The 19,937-nt window shown below is 40.2% G+C and overlaps 1 protein-coding gene across 3 annotated transcripts in view; it reads right to left on the bottom strand.

Annotated features, from left to right (window-relative positions):
• Nucleotides 1–281: 281 nt before the first annotated feature.
• The window catches only part of CEP112 (centrosomal protein 112), a 175,157-nt gene continuing 155,501 nt past the window's right edge, over nucleotides 282–19,937 (bottom strand). For 2 of the 3 annotated variants that reach the window (XM_075044244.1, XM_075044243.1), the window contains 4 exons: nucleotides 18,271–18,360; nucleotides 4,568–4,669; nucleotides 2,118–2,182; nucleotides 282–732 (listed from right to left, as the gene is read on the bottom strand). In XM_075044244.1, coding sequence (XP_074900345.1) covers nucleotides 729–732; nucleotides 2,118–2,182; nucleotides 4,568–4,669; nucleotides 18,271–18,360 — 261 coding nt within the window. In that variant the 3' untranslated portion in view covers nucleotides 282–728. Of the gene's footprint in view, nucleotides 733–2,117; nucleotides 2,183–4,561; nucleotides 4,670–18,270; nucleotides 18,361–19,937 lie in introns of those variants that run through there. The other variant, XR_012652625.1, reaches the window with a different exon arrangement.

The following is a 19,937-nucleotide window of genomic DNA, read 5'->3' on the forward strand; positions in this document are numbered from 1 at the left end:
TCGGTTACAACTCTTCTTCAATAACACCCCGTAACTGTGTTATCAGTAAATGACGAAGGACTTTCCTGTGACCCGCATACGCAACCCCAACGATAGATATAACTGGCAACGGTGGCTACGTTTGTCATCATGGTGTTTTCATTCTCACTCCGAGATCTTTTCCTTGAAACACAGCACGAAAATATTTTCCCAGTTAACAAAGCCATAAAAAACCTCTCATATGCACTGTGGCTACTTAGGTGAGTGAGATGCCCAAGCAAGACAATAATGTCAAAACAAAAGAGTACAAAATAATAATACTTTAATATTATGTAAACACATGGACACAAAACAATGTCAAAATATGTTAAAATATCTTGGACAATAATAATAGAAAATGGGATTTTCTTCATGTATAAAAGTGAAAAGAATGGTACTAGGAAGTAATAACAAAAATATTAGTAGAGGAAACTCTACTCGCTCAGTAAGCAAGCTCAGCACGGACTCAAACACGCAGTATATCGAAAGCATAAGTCTGTAATAAGATAATGATTAAAAAAATAATGGAAGGAAGATACAACTAAAAACATGCTGTCATGAGCAATGGATGTGTTTTCATGAACTTCATTACACTTTACATGCTAACAAAACAGCCACTGATCTTTGCATTTTAATTTACAAGAGCCAAATCTTCAAACCTATTCAAAGCAGTCCGTTTGGCAATCGAAGAAATCCAACAGCTCCGGCAGCTACCTGAAAAGGAAGAGATTCTCATTAGTTAGCTCTCATTATTTTTACTGTAAAAACACCAACAGGCTGAAACCAGGGTTGGGTCCGGCCGGCAGCAGGCCTGGATACGGCCGTGACCGGTGCTGCGTCGGGTGTCCAGGATAGCGCGGAGGAGCGTGCCACCGAGGAGCTACATCACGTCCGCAGCCACGGGCGCGCGCGTGTGTGGGAAAGTGGCAAACCCCAGTATTTCGGTAAATGGGAACACAAAATTTAATGTGAATGTCGTCTTGGAAAAAAGATCAGGTCCGGAAAGTGATTTCCCTGAACAGAAGCGGCACAAAAGCTTCTCCGAGCCCGTGAGCGAACGCCGCGGCAGCCCTGCCGGGAGAGGAGCTGCTCTGTGCCGTGCTGGCTCTGTCCCTGCCCTTCCTCTCCGTCAGGATATGGCTGGGGCTCCTTCCACCCCCAGGGTTTCGACATTTGTGGCCTGGCCTGATCTAATGCTACGTGATTATTCATCTTTTTAAACAGCTGTTTTCCTAACTAATTCAGAATTCCACTAATTCAGAATAAGCTTGAGACAAAATGCATCCCTTGGTAACGCTACTGCTGCTATTGGAGAGAGTCTAGAGCCTACATTACAGCTTTATATTTATCTAAGAAAGTTACCCACGCTGGACTTACTACCAAGAATCTATGACATTTTCAGTTTCCAATTAGCTTTAGCTAATTCTCGTTAACAAATAGTTTAGGATTAATATTTTCAGACAACTTTCACACTGTTAACATTTTTACAGATGTTTAAATATCTTACAAATTTTTACCCTATTTTTACAAGCACACATTCTTATTTGCAGAAACCCTCATGTGAGATATGAAAGTATCATCAAAGTCTATAAATATAAAAAAGATGGAGTGGCTTTGCTAGGAAGTTTCCTTTTACTCACCTCTCCATGTGAATCACTTACTCTAAAGGCACAGCAAGGCTTTTTATTGCTGCAGCCCTTGCCATAATTTATATTGGAGGGTGTAAACGTCTGAAAAAAAGCTCAGGCTCATGAAGATCCGGTACTTTGAAGATGTGATCTGTAATATTACGCATTGCATCATTGTTTTCTATCTTAAAAGGGGGTGGCATCACCGCAGAGCTGCAGCTGTGCACCAAGCCACTGTCTCATCACGAACGTCGAGGCAAAGCCCAGACTTGTAATGCACCTGCAAGTTCTCTAATCTTGCTCTAATAGTACTGACTAAGCACTGGGAAAATTCTCAGACGCTTGTTTACTGAAAATAAGGATCTTTTAAAACTGCAACCATATTTGAGTGCTTTAATTAAGCTGTAAAACTTCAATAACTGGGATCCACAGGTGTGAAATGGTACAAATTGATCAAAGATAATCACGTACCTTCTGGTGTGGTAGGTGTTCAGCTCTTCCTGGAGGACAGAGACTCTTTTCTGCAGAATATTTACCTGTAAAATATAACCCACGTGAAAATGGTGTACAAAATTAATAAATTTGCACTCATTTCAGAAAAGGTGTTTTTCTGGTGTATCCTGCCTAAAGAAAATGCAATAACGCTTTAGCTACACACTAGAATTACTGCTTGATAGAAGGTAGTTAGCTTGGCTTCCCTGGCCCCGCTCCAGCTGCACACTGTCCACCTCTTTAGGAACAGAGTCAGAACAGTTTTTAAACTCAGCTGGTGGTACCGTACGGGTTATGCATGGGTTTGGGAGCGCCGGTTCTACTCTGAACTCCTATATCATGCCTGTGCGCTGATCCCGGCACTTTCACTCTCGTGATGAAGGTACTCACCTGTTCTTCAAGTGTATGAATATTAATGTTTATTAATACACTGTGGCCACTTTGGGACCACTCACCAAGAGCAGACAATTGGGCAGCGTACTTTATATTTAGCAACGTTTCTAGAAAACTTTGCCCAAGCCTCAAGTATTTTCTTTCTTTTTGTTTATTTTTATCACTGCTCGGTGCTTTTACCCAGCCTCTCCTCTTCATCCTCCTCCAACAATAAATAATCCTGACAGGTGCAGAGATACCACTGCCCTTCTTGTCTGATGTTTTCAAACAGGAATTTCAACAATTTTCGAAGACCAGGACACCTGTGCTTCAGAAAGAGCCCTGCTTACTGAGTGGTCTGCGATGACAGCGTACCGCTGGAAATACAGCCAGCAGCTATGTATTTCTGGGATAGCACCCAGGTTTTAATGTGTGTAGCTACTTCTACTCTTTTGAAATGCTGCTGCTGCTTACAGAAGCCCTGCAGGTGGATATCAGATTCTACTTTTTTTTAACTCATTAAAAGGTGTGGTATTCCTATATTAGCTCCAGAGTTACGCTTCCTACCAGATAGCACTAATAGTCAACCACACTTTAAAAATAGCTTTTTACGATCCACTGGAAATAGATTTTCCCAGTAGATCCTTAACTCTTTATTTCCCACTACTATTTAAATGAGAGCATCACTTCCATTAGGTATCCCTTGATATGTAAGCAGAGTGTTTACAACCATAGTGTTGAAGTTGTGTCACTGCTAGCATATAGGAATATGAAAGTTTTCCCTATAAAAATTTCCTACTTCTATTAAGGGCACACTTTGCCAGGGGAAGCATCTCATGCATAGCAAAAAATGCTACAGAATAACCCTTATGCACTGTAAAAAGCAAAAAAAGGAGGGGGGAAAACCCAAGTACATTAAATTACCAACCATCTCCACGGAGAGAGATTGCCTAAGAAAGAGAAATGGAGAGTTTGTAGGTCTATAATTGCTTGAAAAACGGTCCTGAAAATTGGTATGAGGCGTGTGCTGGTATCAAGCCTAAACTAGTATGCTGTGTCCTCAGGGCTTTTGCTCTTCCCAGACCTCATGGGCAGCTCTGAGTCACCAGCACTGCCCTGACTTTCTCTCATTTCTTCCCTTCAGCCCAGGACAGATCCCAGTCCTTCCCAACACGTTTAAATGCGCAGACCTGCACTGGGCCATATGCGAACACTGACAGTGTTTTCTTTGGATTACCATCATTCCGCATCTATGATCACCCCTCTTTACTGCTATTTATCATTCCTCATGTGAGTTCAGGCAATGATGACATTTTGTTTTCTTCCAGTTCCTAATATACCGAATAGAAAAGTATCAAATAACTTCTGCGGCAACCATGTACAAGAAACACACCCAATTGACGAGTAGTTCCCTATTTACAATGACATTTTGATATTTCCATTAGCCAATTTAATAGTCTATTTCATATAAATAAGATTGATTCTGCATTGTTCTAGATGAGCTAGTTTTTTTCAATATTAAAGACAAAGCATTACAGAATATTAGAGCCTCTTTATATAGGAAAACGTAGAAATAACACAATGATCAAACACAATGATCATTTGGACTAGTATCTAAAAAAGAAATATCCCATTTGCTTTATTATATAGGCTGGAAAGAAAACAAAATTATTTCTAATTCTCTTCTGTACCCTTTACATGAACCCTTTAAATGATTCCTTCAGGAGAAACAGGGCAAGGAAGATGAGAGATAACTGTGTGCTATATTTGAAAGGTTGAGAAAAAAACCCGAATACTGAATACAGCATAATTTCTACTTTCAGCTGCCAACTGAAGCAAAATCTGGGATCAAAAGATAGAACATGGTAGCTTTCAAGGTGAGGAAACTAGAGAAAAGCCTTGTGAAAGACGACTGAGTGAGAAGCATGTGAGTGCTGCCATAATTCGGTTTTGAGACTTAGTACTTTTGGCCAAATTTTAGATAGTCAAATTATCTTGTCTAGAAGACATGGGTTTTATCCAGTCTAAAAAGTTGAAGATGAATAATAAGAATTTACCTGAGATTTTAAAGATGCAATAGTGTCTTCAAGTTCCTGTCTCAAAGATGCTGGCATCAAACCTTTGAGTGTGGTTTCATATTCCTGTCGTACATGGGTCATCTGTAACAGAACAAAAAGAAATTTATATATAAATGGCTACTCTTGGAAGCTGGTGAGTAACATTTTGCTTCTTTTTCCCAAATTGGAGTCCAAGTAAATGCAGAATTGTGATATCAAGGGAAAGGGGAGGAGAGAGAAGAAAGATTGGCAAAGACCTGTAAAGAGCAAAAGAGGTAAAAAAGAGGAAGAAAGGGAAAAGAAAACATAAGAATAAAGAATATATGGAGAGGAGGAGAAAAATCATTAAAAGGCAAGAGTAAGGCATTCGTTGGGACATGGTCTGAAGAAGCAATAATCATTCCTAAATGTAGCTCAACAGAGCATTTATACAGACATACATTTTGCCAACTGATGGTCAGAAGTTTTCTTTTTGTCTTTGGTGGGATCTGAGCCAGGTCAGGAGACTGATATCTGCCCCTTACTCCCTTAGACAAGTGAATTACTGTTTCCCAAGATTTTTTTACAAAATTTCTCAACTTCTAGGTGCTTTTAAGGACTTTTTTTTATTCATCATGCAACTATTTTTCATTGCACTTTGTGTCTTCCTCAACTTCATTGAGGCTATGGGACTTTCAACAAATAGGTTTGAGCATCTTAGACATGTTACAAGGTTGGATGTTCACACCAAAACGGTTACACCAGAGGAGGAGATTTTAGTCCATCACCTTACTCAACAGATGCTGAGTCAACAGTACAGTTACAAAGCAGTGTTACATGAAGACAGATCAGCTGGAAGGATTGTGTTTCGTATCTCTCCAGTGTGGTTGTATTTGCCGAATCTTGTCCCAGGAAAAATATGGAGACCCTGGTTCAGCTCTGTCCATCGAGTCATGCAGGAATGCTCACACAGTTTATTACTTGGCTGAATCAGGGCCTCACATCTGTACTTAACTTCCAATAGGATTAACCGCTTAATTCAAATTAAGCAAGTACTTAGGTGTTTTTCTGGATTAGCAGCTGAATATGTAAATAAAGGATAAAAGGGATTCAATATCAGATTAACTTATAAAATATCTTTAAACTTCCAAATTGAACCTTTTTTCCAATGATTTACACACCAACGCCATTTTGTGCTAATTTTGTTTTAGTTACCAAATTGCTTAAATCTACCATTGCAACCACAAATCAAAACCTCAGTCTTACATCTGAAGAAGGCACGAGTTACAACTTCCAGCTCCCAGTTTGCAAGGAGCGCACATGCTTACGCACGTGAGAACCAAACACAAAGTTCACTGCAAGATGTGCCAATTACCATCGTACGGAAAAAGCAGGTCATGCCAAAATATGCATTATGCATAATACAATTATCAATACAAAAGGAATAAAACAATCTGATGAAACTTTAGGGAAATTCTGTCTATGAGCCATTCTGACATGCAGAAGAAATCTCCAAATCTCTATGCAAAGAGGCAATTAGACGCTTTCCTTGTGAATTGCAAGTAAGTGATGCCACTATGCAAATCTAAAGAAAAAAAAATGGTGAGACAGGAAACCTTGTTTGAACTCTGCTTGTATATAAGCCAGTGATCAAAATTTATGTTTTTGAAAGTTACGCTGATAAATCTACGCTACTATTTCTATAAAGGCTTACAAAGTTATGCATAGGTGCCTTGCCAGGATAAATATTTTCTGAGCCAACAGCTCATTTGGGTGGGGACCTTGATAGAGCAGAAACATATATTTCAGTTAATTCAACATGTTCCATTTGTTCTTGGTGAGACAGGAGCAGAAAGAGGCAGCTAGAACAGCAAAATGCTTTCATTTCCTGAATTTTGAATAATAAAGATCTCTTTCAGGAGTAAGAGGATCTGGATGATCACCTTGCCAATATGTTGGGGTGACCCAACCAGCTCAGGAACTCCATCACAGGGGCCTGGCTCGCACTCAAGCTCTGCATTTACAGGTGATGCAGGTGTCAGGAGCTGAGCCTGGACTCCGATAGAACTCCTTACACCACGATCTAGCCATGCCTACAGAGCACCTCGGACTCACACCGGCTTCCTCAGGTGCCAGGCACAGAGAAAGAGCCCCTTATTACAATTTTCCCTAGAGGAAAGTCAAGAAAGTTTCATTCTCAGTAGATGCAACAAAAATTTTAATACAGCCCTGTGAGTGAAATAATAATGTTCTAATTGTGCAACAGTCTTCTTTCAACCCCTCACTGGTTTTAATAGTTTAATCTGCAAGTGTCCTCTAAATACATGCTTTCACAACGCTGTTAATGTTTGCTATTAACTCTGCAGAGCAGCAAGGGGATTGTTGCCTTTTGACAAAGGTGTTTCTTGGAAAGTCAGGAAGAAATATGTTCTGTGCTTTAAAGTATGGATATATATTACTGGGTCGGCTGAAAATGGAGAAAGAAAATGAGAAACAAGCCCTGGTAGCTGAAGTGTTGCTTGGGGCTGATTTCTTACTCTATTGCAGAGAGAAGACATGCACTTCTTCTGCAGTGAAAACTGTTCTTTGGGATACAACTGCAATTTGTTTGCTTGCTAAGACAAAATATGTTACTTTCAACTGTGCTCACTAATAATTGCATCACAATAAGATGAAAACAAGATCCCAGCTGTTTCCTGTCATATTATGATAAACAACATGCTGATATTTTTGGCTGAAGTTACTATCAAGGTTTATTGACCCAAGAGATTAAAATAGTGCATGGCAAAAATCTAAATCACTTCTTATAACTGAAAAATAACATACAGTGGGCTAATGTATACTAATTTTAATGGGGGAAGGTTTTTATTTTTAACACTTATTTTTGACCAATGAAAGCTATGTCTGCAGGGGTGGTTTTTTTTTTTTTTTTGTGCCTTAAAGGCTTTTTTGTTCTTTTATAGCCTCAAGCTGCCTCCCTAGGATCCACAAATACTGTGTCTCCTCTTGCACTCTTGAGAGATGTTTAAAATTGCAATTCTTCAGCCCTCAGGAGGGCTTTAGTCTGCTGGATGAGGATAGCTCTATTTCATTTACTGTTGTGTTCGTTTTTCTTCAGTCCTGAGAAAGCTTTTTTTGAAAATTCATTTTGGTGAGTTGATTTAATCCATGAACCCCCAGGAAGGTTTTATAGCTTTTAATATTAAGCTGCCACACTGGTCTTTGTTTATTCAGGTTGGTGGCTAACATATGAGGTTTAAAGTTTTGCCATCAATCATCATTGGTGTCAGTAGAAACAACTGAAAGCTGAAGTTGCCACACATAGCTCACGTACGCTTAGTCACACAATAAATTAGAAAAAAAGAGACAAATATTCACACAATTCTACAAAGTGATGCAAAAAGCAGGGAAGTTATAATTTCACAGACTACAATGAGATCTTGTCACAGTTGGGCATTGACCATTCTCCAAAGAGATAAAAGTTGGCTTTGATGCCCAAAAGAAAAATATCCAAACCTGAGCTTTCCAAACCAAGTGGTCAGGCCTGGTCCAACGCTTTTCAGTAGCGTAAAATGAGTTTCAATTTTACTTCTTCAAGGAGTTTTCAGATGGCAGAATTCAGTTTTGCAGCGACTCATTATTTCTAAAAGCTTCAGAGGGATGTTTGTGGGGCTGGGTTAGAAGCAGATGGGAGCACGGGACCGATCAGGAACAAGTCCCATTGGGACAGAGCTGCACTGTAGTCACTCTCCTTCCCTTTTGAAAGAAACAACTTCAGCACATCCAGGAGAAATACAGTACCTTCAAGATGACCAGATGCATTTTAGTCCATGTGCTAAGAACAGCCTGCAAAGCAGAGGATATTCTGTTTCTCTTCTATGCTTTGCTATACAGCCATAATCATGCTATATCTTATTCAGGTTCTCGATAGCCAGGTCTCCCCTTCTTACTTCTGAGGGGTCTGTGATGCTGAGTTTATCATCCAGAACACACTGGCCCTGGCGCAAAATCCCTGTCTCATTAAAAAAAAAAATTAAAAAAACCCAAACAAATGCAATCTTCTCCAGATCTCCCAACTGTAAATTACTTTATTTGGACCGGAGAAGCATAATGAAAATGCAAAAGAACCTCTGAAGTACACGTTGCCAAAGCAAATGAAGGGACCACAGAAGAGTTGTTCAAGTTCCTTTAAAAAAAAATAAATCTTGTCTCAAAGGGCATGACGTTAACATTTTGTTTATGTCAGATAAGAATCAAAAGGCAGTTCACTTAACTAAGGTGTTGTGGGTTTTTTAGTATCTTAATTTCTGCCTGTTTATAATATTTGTGAAGGATAATAATTCCAGCTGTGCCAGGAAACACTAGGATAGTGACCAAAAGGCATAATTAGGATAATTTAATTATCAAATTTTCTCCACGTTTCAGGGGGAGTAAGATGAGAGAAGTGATTTCCTGTCTCTCTCAAATCCTTTCCTGTATTATTTAAACAATGGTATGTTATAATGCTGTTTAAAAGAGGAATCTCTTTAAAAAGGTTATGCATCTGTTCTGCAATACACACCTCTGAAAGAAGACACGAAAGATCTGCTGTAATAAATCTAAAGACAGGTTAGGGTACCAAAAAGGTAAAAATAACTCCTTCAGCCTTAGGCAAATCATTTAATCTCAGACTAAAGTCTCATTCTTCTAAATGAGGATAATAATAAGAATAATATTGCATAGGTCAACTTCATTCAGGTGGTGTGAAGACTGCTGAATTAATTTTCTGAAAGCCTTTTGAAAAGGGCCAGCGAAGGACAAATTACTATGATGCCACCCCTATTAAAAAAATCCCCAATCAACAAAAAAACCAAAAAAACAAACAACCACCCAAAGAATGTCAAAGTAATGATTAATCACTGCATGTTTGTGTTCTCCCTAATTGCAATGACTCCTCCTTTGCTTCTCAGCACTCCTAAACATAAAGTGAGTGTAGCCCTACTCCCAGAAAAATCATACAAGTCTATATGGGCCCCTTCCTCCATCAGCTGGCCTGGGGGACGCTGGGCAATGTCTATAACTGCAATTTCCTTAAATTTCAGATCCCTCAGGTTTCTTTTTTAAAAGAATATTTAATTGGAGCTTGAAATCTTCTGAAACAATTTTTCCTAACGAACAATCAAATGATGTTTCCTTTTTTTCAACAAAGAGCAAGGTCTGAACATTTGTCATTTCACAATATAATCAAATACGAATATCCGCTGCTTTTTAGTGCACATACTCTCTTATTTCAGGCAGTGGGAATTGCTATTCTTACTGTGCAATGTACATTGAAATATTGCTCTTCCAGATTTAGAGAAATAGAATGCAATTTGATACAAATGTTCTCAAGTTCTTAAGAGAAGTAATGAATGCTATAAATTGCATGAATTTGGCTCAGTTGAAAACAGTAAATGAGCAAGATCAGCTGAGCAAGTTATTTTGTCAAGTGTACATCATGTTGTTCTCCACTGAAAAAATACTGCTGGAGAACCTCCTCTGTTCTGACAGTTTCAATAAAACATAAATTGGTGGCTTAGCCGTCCTCTTTGTTTTTCTGTCTTTAGCTAGTAAACCATCTGAGCGTCCAAAACATTTTTGCCTTGTTGTTTCACTAATCCGCGGGGACCTCCGGTTACGCCGAGCTGCTCGCTGCACACTGAGCTTTCTGCTCCAAGTCAGTTTTTTTTTTCCAACCTGCATCCAAGAGGCCTTATTCTTTCAGTGGCTCGTACTTCGATATCTTTTTTTTCTTAACCAAGATCTCCCACCTGGAAAATCCTCTGTTTGTAGTTAAGCAATCCGAGTCTATATAATTCATAGCTGCAAAGGAAGGGAAGGCGAGCAAAGCTTTTTTAAAAAAAAACACCAGTGGGCTGCACATGGCAAGAACGGCATTCTTGGGATTACGCGAGTTGGAGAGGAATAAAAGCTTTCACTGTCAACACCATAGAACAACCAGGAATGCTGTGGCTAGAAAATTCACGCTGTTCTCTCAACCTCCCCCTCTCCAGGGCTTCTCTATTGTTCCAGCTGGGATTTGGAGGATCCCCGACTTCTTTTCCCCTCCTTCCAAATGACTCATCGCAGATGCCATCTTTGTCCCCGAGCACTATTTCCTTCAGCTCTTGTTGATGCCGTCCTTTTATCGGCCGGAGAGATCGTTATTGCACCACGAGGGTCCTCCCCTCCGCGAGGCGAAGGGGACGCGGAGACACGGCTCACACCTCCTGACCCCGAGGAACAAAACCCAAACCAGTCTGGCCACTAACCAGCGCTGCCGGGCCAGAGCTGAAAACACATGGTGTTCATTTCTGGCTCTGTCGATTCCTAATACGCTATCCGGATAATTAAGTCTGAAATAAAGCTATAAGCATCCTTGACACCACCACTGGAATGTATTTATGTATTTCAGTTTTACATTCCAGCATGTGTTACCTTCTCTATAATCCTTTCCATCCCGGGGTGGTTCAGCAAGTCAAGGTTTCAGTGTGTGATACGCGGAGGTGCTGAGTGCTCGCTAACGACAGCGAGAGCTGACAAAACTCAGCAGCACGCAGGATCAGGCTCAGTATTTTCACGCTGACTGTGTGAACAAGCAAATCTTTGTAGATAATAATCAGAAGCTACTTTTCCTATCACCGTTTCCCCTCTTTCAAGAACCAAAATCTAACCAGCATCTCGACTGGAAAACAAGCTGTCGGGTTTAGAAAGCATTGCGGTTGGTAAGAGTCTGCTCCGCTTTGGACTGAGCGGGGTGACGAATGGGTGGGTGAGGGTGGGTAGTGCTGGAGACAGCCGTGGCTGCGCTTCCCTGAGGGACTTCTGATGGATGGCATTTGGTGCCGATTAAATTGCAATCAAAATAATACTTTAGCATTTAAATCATGTTAAAGATCAGCACAAAGCTGGCCTTCTCCAGTCCTTTTTAGCTCCATCCAGGCACCTCGTCACCTAGAAGAAATCGATGGGACAGCTCACTAATTGAGCACTCATCGCTGAGAGCCCACACTGGAGATGAAGTGTCTCTGCTCTTCTCTTCTGTCATCCGACTGGCTCCTCCATGCATTCCCATTTCTTCTTTAATTCCCTGCATTAAATACCAGCATCATTGTCCCCTGTAGTCCTACTTTAAACACTTCTGAAAGAACAAAATTCCCTTAATTGATAATATGCAAGCAAACCACAGATGCTCTCAAATGATGTGCTGCTCTCTTAAAAGAAAGATCTCTTTCTCATTCACTACCATTTAAGCCGAAGAGCTAGAAAACTGACATTTTTAAATACTCTCTAATTCCTGCATGCCGGCATATGCTTCTATTCTTTTTTTGGTAAAAACTCTCTTTTTCCTTTTAACTATTTGTTCTGTAGTTTCTGTTTCACTATCTTTCTCCAGCTGGCCACTTCGTTCCGGTAATTCATTCTGTTCTATGAAGTAGATATATACTTGTGTATTTTCCAGTTGTGTCTGATTACTAAAGCTAACATTTGATCATTGACTTCCACACGTACATCATCATCATCTACCTCTTTTCCCTTTGACAGTTGCAGAGTTAGTGAGAGCCTTCTCTCCCGCAGTTCCTGCCATATGGAGCTCCCGGGAACTTTCAACTCCATTGATTTCCAGCTCCTTTCAAATCCCACCTGCAAATCTGTTTTTCTGTGCTTGAATCTCAGCTTCTATCTCCTTCTGCTAATCTGAAACTTCATGCTATACAGTATAATTTACTATTTTCGATTTAATTCTGCATTCCTTCCATAGTAGGCTGTTAAAGAAAATGCTACACAAATTATAAAATGTCAAATGCAAAGTTATGATTTATTGTAACAGTCTTAATTAAAAATTGGCAGGCACGTTTGTATCAACGTGATTAATGAATATATTAATGGAATTGCATGTATGTTAGACACTAACCAATGCAAAAGTGGTAGAATTGGGCTCCACATAATGTCAGTGGTCATTTTATGGTACCTAAGTCAACATTGCCATACACCTATAGGGGGACCTATATCCATGAAAGGTCCCTTAGAGAGATATAACCAGAATCAGTCTGATTTTTCTCCATCAGCCTCGACTGGGAAGTCTGAAAAGAGAATATCATAATGAGAAATGGATGCTTTGGTCCGTGTATGCTAAAACAGCCTGGCCAGTGTGCTCTGACTCACGTCAGATTCTTCACTGCTTGTATGTGGCTCTCCAGCATCTTCTTTTCAATAAAAATGTTTTAAACTTGAAATTTGTTCACCGTAAGGAGTTAGAAAGGGAATTTTCTATTGTGCTGTCTGCAGACATTGAACCAGCAGATTTTCAGTTGCCAGCCGGGGGATGTTTGTCTCCTACACTTTTATCAATATATATACATGTATGAAATGCTTTACGGGAGGAAACCAACTGAAGTACAGAGTACCCTCCTGACCCCAGGGCTTGGGGGGTCGGCAGAGCAATGGATGGACGAGGAGAAGGACCCTCCTCACCCTCGCACAACTGCAGAAAAAAACAAGCGCTCTTCAAATACAGCCTCTGCGGTCCGTGCTGGTGGCATAGAGAAACTGCAGGAACTATTCTAACGTGACAAGATTGGGTGTCGCCGTTCTTGAAAGTCACGGTGGAACCTTCTTTCCCACTCTCCCTCTCTTCCCCGTCGCCCCAGAGCCTGCTGAGCCCTGGGGCCAGCGCTGCCCGCCCAAGGGGTTAATCGCCCGGTCCGCAGGCAGTGACAGCGCCAGGGCTGCTCTCTGTGAATCACTTCTGCGGTTAAGATCATTCAAATCCAGACTCGGCTTCCCATTTCTGTGGGAGCAGAAATGGGTCTCTGGGGGAAAATTTTTGAAGCGCTTCAGCGACGTGGGTTGAAGCAACCAGAGCAAATGGCAGAATTTCATCACTGCCTCCAGCGCGCGCCAACTGTTTGTTTCTCAGTTTCCAAAGTGCTCCTCGGCTCCGCAAACCAAAGGCTGCCTAAATCCTCCTCACCTGCAGCTGGCCACAAAGCAAAGCTTTCCTTTTTAAATGCCTACCCTAGAGCTTTCTAGCCTGATTTCAGATGACTCTAACACGTCCTGAGAAAGACAACCCTCTGAGAAAGTCTGGAAATCGAAGGCAGGGGCCCCAGAAGCTCTGCCTGGCTGTCGCGGTTACCTGGGGCACCTGCAGCAGGAGAGAGGTTGGGTTTGCAGCAACCTTCCTGCAGTGGTTCACCCACCTCCAGACAGAGGAAAGTCCACCGCTTCCACGTGTTTTTTCCAGAGCATATATAGCAGGGCAGGGTGGTGGAAGTGAGGGCAAAGATTTTCTGTGAATTTATCTGATTGCGTTTAAAACTCCATGATACCTTTAAAAATGAGTCTGAAAAGAAACAGGGACCAAAAGCCCTCAACTAAAGGGATATTAATATTCCTCAAATCCTCCAGTCGTCGTTGTATTAAGACCTATTTGGGACCATACCCTGGACACAGGCACATGTCGCTCATCTCTGTCTTACTGATCCTTTACTCCCAGCTCCACAAATCTGCAGGCAGTAGCACTGTTCCCATCAAGGAGAAGGTGTGGCAAATGTTAGAAGTTCTCTGTGCTACACGGCATCTAAAATTTCAGGATGATGCATCACAGCATTCGTCTGAGAACAAATATATTTAGTTGGCATGGAAACAGTAAGTTAGGCTGAATGTGGTAAATATCCAGCAGTCATAAAAAATTGAGCAAGTCAGAATAATAAACATTAAAAATGAAAACTTGCTGAATGCTTTTGAATCATAGCTCTTTTACAATTATCACTTCTTTTTTCATTTGAACATGAGTGAAATCCACTTAACAAACTAAGCTGTTCCATTTTATTCCAAATACTTCTACAATATCCTTACTCAGATAACTCCTTTCTCCCCTCTTTATAATCTATTTGAGAAAAAAGAAATTAAAGGGCTGGAAGTCTACATTGGTATTCTCCTTCATTTCCTCAGTAATATTCATGAATTGAACATAATTGATTTTCTGTCTTCAGAGAATCTCTCTCCTTTAAGACTCTATTTGTGACTTGACTGCTTGGAGGAGTATTCCTGTGGTTTGAGTATCTGTAGCATTGCTACTTCAGTTGTTTGTGAACATGAGGAACAGTTTTCCCTCTATTATCCCCAGTTAGAAATTTTACATTGTACTCAATCCACTCCCGTAGTTAAAAATATCAGAACAAGGAATGAAAAGAACAGGGGCTTTTTTCTGAAAATAAAAAAAAATTTAAAAAATTAAAAAAAATATTGCATGTAATTCTTGAAAGAGAGATTCTTGGAGCTTTTTACTATACTGTGTTGGGGTGATTACCCTTACAAAAAGGAATATGAAATGAAATGGAATGAGGTATTCTGAAGAAGTCTAGGTAATAAAGCAAGATGATCGCTACCATTAACTTTTATACAGGCCCCAATTCAGCAAAATCTGTTGCACATGCCTAAATTCCAGGCACACGCTTGAGCTCTCAGTGATGTGCGTCATTTTCAATTACACATTCACAGGATGTAAAGTCTGCTGTATGAACAATTTAGATTTTTTAACTATGACTGACAACTGCACAAAGCCACGTGACTTAAGAAAGAGAAACATTTTTAGTAGAATGAAAGGTCTTTCTATCAGAAATCTTGTCTTACATTAGATCTAGGCATGTATCAGAGACAAACAAGTGATGCACTACAAGAGTATATGATACAGGAACATAACCTAAATGGGATTAGTTGATGGGAAGCCGGTTCCCAGAGTTACGCAGCACTGAGATACAAGAACCTTCAACATTGCTTTGCAAGGAAAATGTTTGGACACACCCAAATTTCCTTGGAACCTTCCCAGACTGCTTCAACTGTCTTGGGACTATATATCAAAACCCCTACATACAAAAAACTATATATTAAGTGTGAGTTACACTTTATTTACTGCTGGTTTGCCACTTGCCATGAATACCATTACATATGTCTCAAGAAGGTGGATATCTAATTTTTGAAGGAAACATCCAGCATCGTGACATGAAGAGAGATGATACAGTTCTGAGATTCCAATCTAGAAGTGTAGCATTACTGAACACATGGACCATTGTCCTAGAAAACCATGCTTAGCAGAGACAGGACAACCTTTATGGAAAAGATAAAATTATTTAGGTTAGTCAAAGTGGGAGAAGTTCCGGGCACTTTTGATAAACGTATGTTCATCAGGACTGGAACTCATCATTCAGATAACGTTGCCATACTGCACCACTGATGAAACAACACAGATAAAACGTGATTGCATCTACTCATGCAGCAAAGAGGATTGACTAAGTAAACAGGAGTAAACACAAGTTCATACAAGAACACCAAGTATTGGAATGAAAAAGCTCCATAAAAACAACAGCTCGTCTTCAACTGCAGCACCACGCTCGCCTCCAGACAGCTCAGGGCTTGCCATCAGAGTCCTTCTAACGTATTTCCCCCCCTTATTTATAGGATAGTTTGTCTTTGTCTCCCTAGATAATTATAATAAAGAAAGGTTAACTCTGTGCAATCACCAGAGGGTTATTGTAACAAAGAGTTAAGCTTTGTGGATCTGTCAGTCACTCTTAGAGACCGAAGAGTTATAAGGACATTGCACTGAAAAAAAGACAAACATGGAGCACTAAGATACCACCCAACAAGCCATAACGAGAAACAGCTTTTTATTTTTAATTAAAAGCACAACAAAATGTTTTTTCATGTCTCATTCATTTGTTTGTTGTTGTTATAGAATCAAAACACAAGATTTTTCCTTTTAATGAAAACCAGAAGCTGTTTAACCCTCTCTCCTCCTTATTTATAGACATGAAAAAGCTCAGGAAAGTGGCCTTTGTAATAGCGCCAGCGCAAATGTTGATGTTTTATGTAATTCCAATTCAGACAATATTTGGTAAAAGCAGAAAGCAAGTTCTAAGTTTCTGCCTTAAATATTTCAACTCCCTGATCAGCTGATGAGTTGTTAGCTACTGTTAATACTTGATGAACATGTTTGCAGGTAGCCTGGCCAAGGCATAATAACTGGAAATATGTCAGAGCTGTCATTTTTGCATTTTTCTGCTGGAAAGATAAGCATAACTAATGGATTAACCAGTCACACTAACAACTTCCAAAATGTTTGTCTGCAAAATAGACCAAAGACACCTAAACAAAAACATCCTCGATGGCTCCAGCTTCTTCAGAAAGTCCCAACAGATGAATGGCAGAGACGAGACCGTTGACAAACTCAGATATGAGCGTTTCCATAAGTCTGCTAACATATTACCACATTGCAAGAAAAGCTCTAAGCTGGATGGTGCAATGTCATTTAAATAACATTCCTGTTCCATTTGTACGGGGGAACGGGACATTACCAGCTGAGCTAGTCCTTCAGTGCTGTAGGTTAGTTCAGACCAGGTGCTCACGTAAGAAAAAACCCTGAAGGCAGAAAGGGGGGACCATCCTGTGAATCTGCACCTCTAGCCTTCTACCTCTGTATTACACAAGTCATTTTTTTGTTTCTTCTTCTGGATCCTCTCTCAAAATGGGTCAGGAAGAAAGCAAAATGGCAGTGGCAAAGGTTAAAGAAAAACATAATAAAAAAGAGAGATTTGGAAGAGGACTCTCATAGTGTGCAGGCCAGTGCTGTTCCCCAGGAGGGACAACCGTGCACCAAATAGCTAATTTTCCCCCTTCTTTTCCAGAGACTCTTTCAAGCCAAAATGCAAGGCTTGTAGGCCAACTCACTCATTACACCAAATTCCTCCAATGCTGCAAGCATTGCAGCTAAGGGTGAACCTGGCCCAACATCTGGATTTGGGAGACAGAGGGGGAAGAGAGCAGAACAGCTAATCACCGGCTCTCCTGAGAGGAAATACATGAACATAAACACCCAGGGGGAATGACAGCTCCCATGTGCAAGTAGGACAACAACAACTGGGGAAAAAATATTTGAAATTAATGATTATTACTCTTCTACAACCACCCCAACTTACTATTCCTGCAGGTATAGATTTAGAAATGCTTTATATAGGATATATGTTATGGATAAAGTTTACTCAGCACCAAACAAAGTTCTCAAATGCTGCAAAACCCAATTTGTATTAGAAACCTGTAAAGTCGTATGTGATTCAGATATCCACCACCTGTATATTTTCCTGAATGTTTCAATTTAATCTGGCTCGAATGCAGATCATTGACTTTCCGTTTCAATACTAGTCTGTAAACTACATACACTATTTTGCTTGAAGCACACTAAATCTCTGATTTCACTGAAAGTATCCAGAATAATTTTAGCACTATTAATCATATGGAACTGTTTACAGACAACATGCTAGGACAATGAATGCATAAGATCAGGAATAAAGATTATTTTTAGCTCAGTTTTTGCCCAATTATAATTCTCTTCAGACAAGCCATTAAACAACAGGTTAGAATAGTCTCAGAAACCTCTATTAAAACACTATAGTCAGTTCAAAATAAATGCATCATTTAACAGCTAGAATAGTTGAAATACCAACTTGAAATAGAGAGCATGAGATAAGTATTTGCCTGTAGGGTTCAGACAGTTTAATTCTCTTTTATTACCAAAAAAACAGAAAAGCAAGCTAGCTGAAAATTTTGCAGGGAAATATGTGCTTTTGCTTTGAAGCAAGATATTATTTTTAAACATTGAACCTCCTTGCCCAAGGGAAGAGGACAGGGGAGACAGCAGCCGGTACCTGTTCGTGGGTCTCCAGCTCCCAGCGTTGCAGCTTCTTCTCTGCAGCCCGCGCCTGATTTCGGTAACTTTCCACTTCATCTTGTAAGGCCTGAAACAATACCAATGGATGCAAAACACGCATGAGAAGCACGGGATGGCAGAAGAACTTATAGGTAATGTCGTTCAATGAGCTGATTAAGAAAACAGTGCAGTATCAGTACAGCTCTTCAGCTACAGTTGCTTCCAGCCACACATGAGAGTTGCTAAGACGCGACAGACCCAGTTTGGCCACCCTTATTGAGTCAAGTTCTTCTGCACAGGTAGGACCATGGATTGAACAGGAGTAGTTAAGTCTTAGTAGTTCCATCTTACTACAGGCTACAAGAATTCGTACTAAAAATGTAATAAATATCCTCAAAGATCGAAAGGGAAATGGAAATGTTGCAATTGCAACAATTGCATTTGCATTTGCAATTGTCTCCGATTTTTGTTTTCATCTTATTTGTATGACCTGTGCTTCCTAGGAACACTTTTGCAGTGTACCAATAACTTTTCCTTTAAGCCAGAAGAATAATCCTCTCTCTGGAAAACCATGTCTGGAATTTGTAGTGAAAATTTATTCCATATTATTGAAATGGGATGCTCGCCGAGATGAGGGGGTCCCCTCCCGCCCCATAGTAAAGTGTAGCATGTGATCTACAAATGAAGTATAAATGGCAATAAATAAAAAGGGTATTATGATCATGTCACTTTACCACAACTATCCAGTCTTTATTTAGTTCAGAAATAATCACTTCTAAACCAAGCTCATAAAATGCATTGACAAATTTATTCTGTCATTATTGTTCTTCTTATATATTTATTTTTATTACGGCAGTCCCTCAGAGCCTTGATCTTTTTGTTATATGCTTAACAAAAGAACAGTCATGCCCCAAGGAACTGATAGTCTATGTTATTTCTAACAGATACACACCAAACAAACAATACAAAGTTTCAAAGATTTTTTTTTAAAGTTTCCTAGTCATTGTTGAATGTTTGAATACACACTTAACATTTACTTACACATTTACTAAAAGCTTAGTTATGTTGTCAGCTTGAATAAAGGCATTGTTAACCGCAAGTGCTGACTTGAAGCAAAGTGCACAATGTGGATGTTAGATTGACATCAACACAGAGGCGGCTACGGCAGCAGAAAGGGAATATTTTGAGTTATCTTTTGTATGCCAGGAAATCAGGGCATTGCTACCCATCAGCTGAAAAGCGTGGCACAGAGTCAGGACTGGACCTGGGAAGGGACTCGCACTGCAGATACGCTATAAATGACACCAGAGATGCCTCCAGTGTTGCTTTTTAAAAAGCTGAGCTGCACAGAGACCTTCTGCAGAGTGCCCTGGAAAGGAGAGACCAACGAGTCCATGGACTCCTCGTGTGCTTTGCAGAACATGCGATACAGTTCACGTTTGCTTCCTCCAGGTAGAACACCCGTTACAGTTCACGTTTGCTTCCTCCAGGTAGAACACCCGTACATAAACCAGGATCATTAAAAGTACTCGCAGTGTAAAGATTTAACAGAAACCCCCCCCTTGCTCTTTTCCACAGCACTGAGATACTGTACTCTCAAATCATTTACAGGATAAAATTGCTATTGAGATAAGATAAGAGGACTACTTATGATAGATCTTGCAC

The sequence above is a fragment of the Buteo buteo genome, chromosome 13 (genome assembly GCF_964188355.1).
Source record: "Buteo buteo chromosome 13, bButBut1.hap1.1, whole genome shotgun sequence".
Taxonomy (NCBI): domain Eukaryota; kingdom Metazoa; phylum Chordata; class Aves; order Accipitriformes; family Accipitridae; genus Buteo; species Buteo buteo.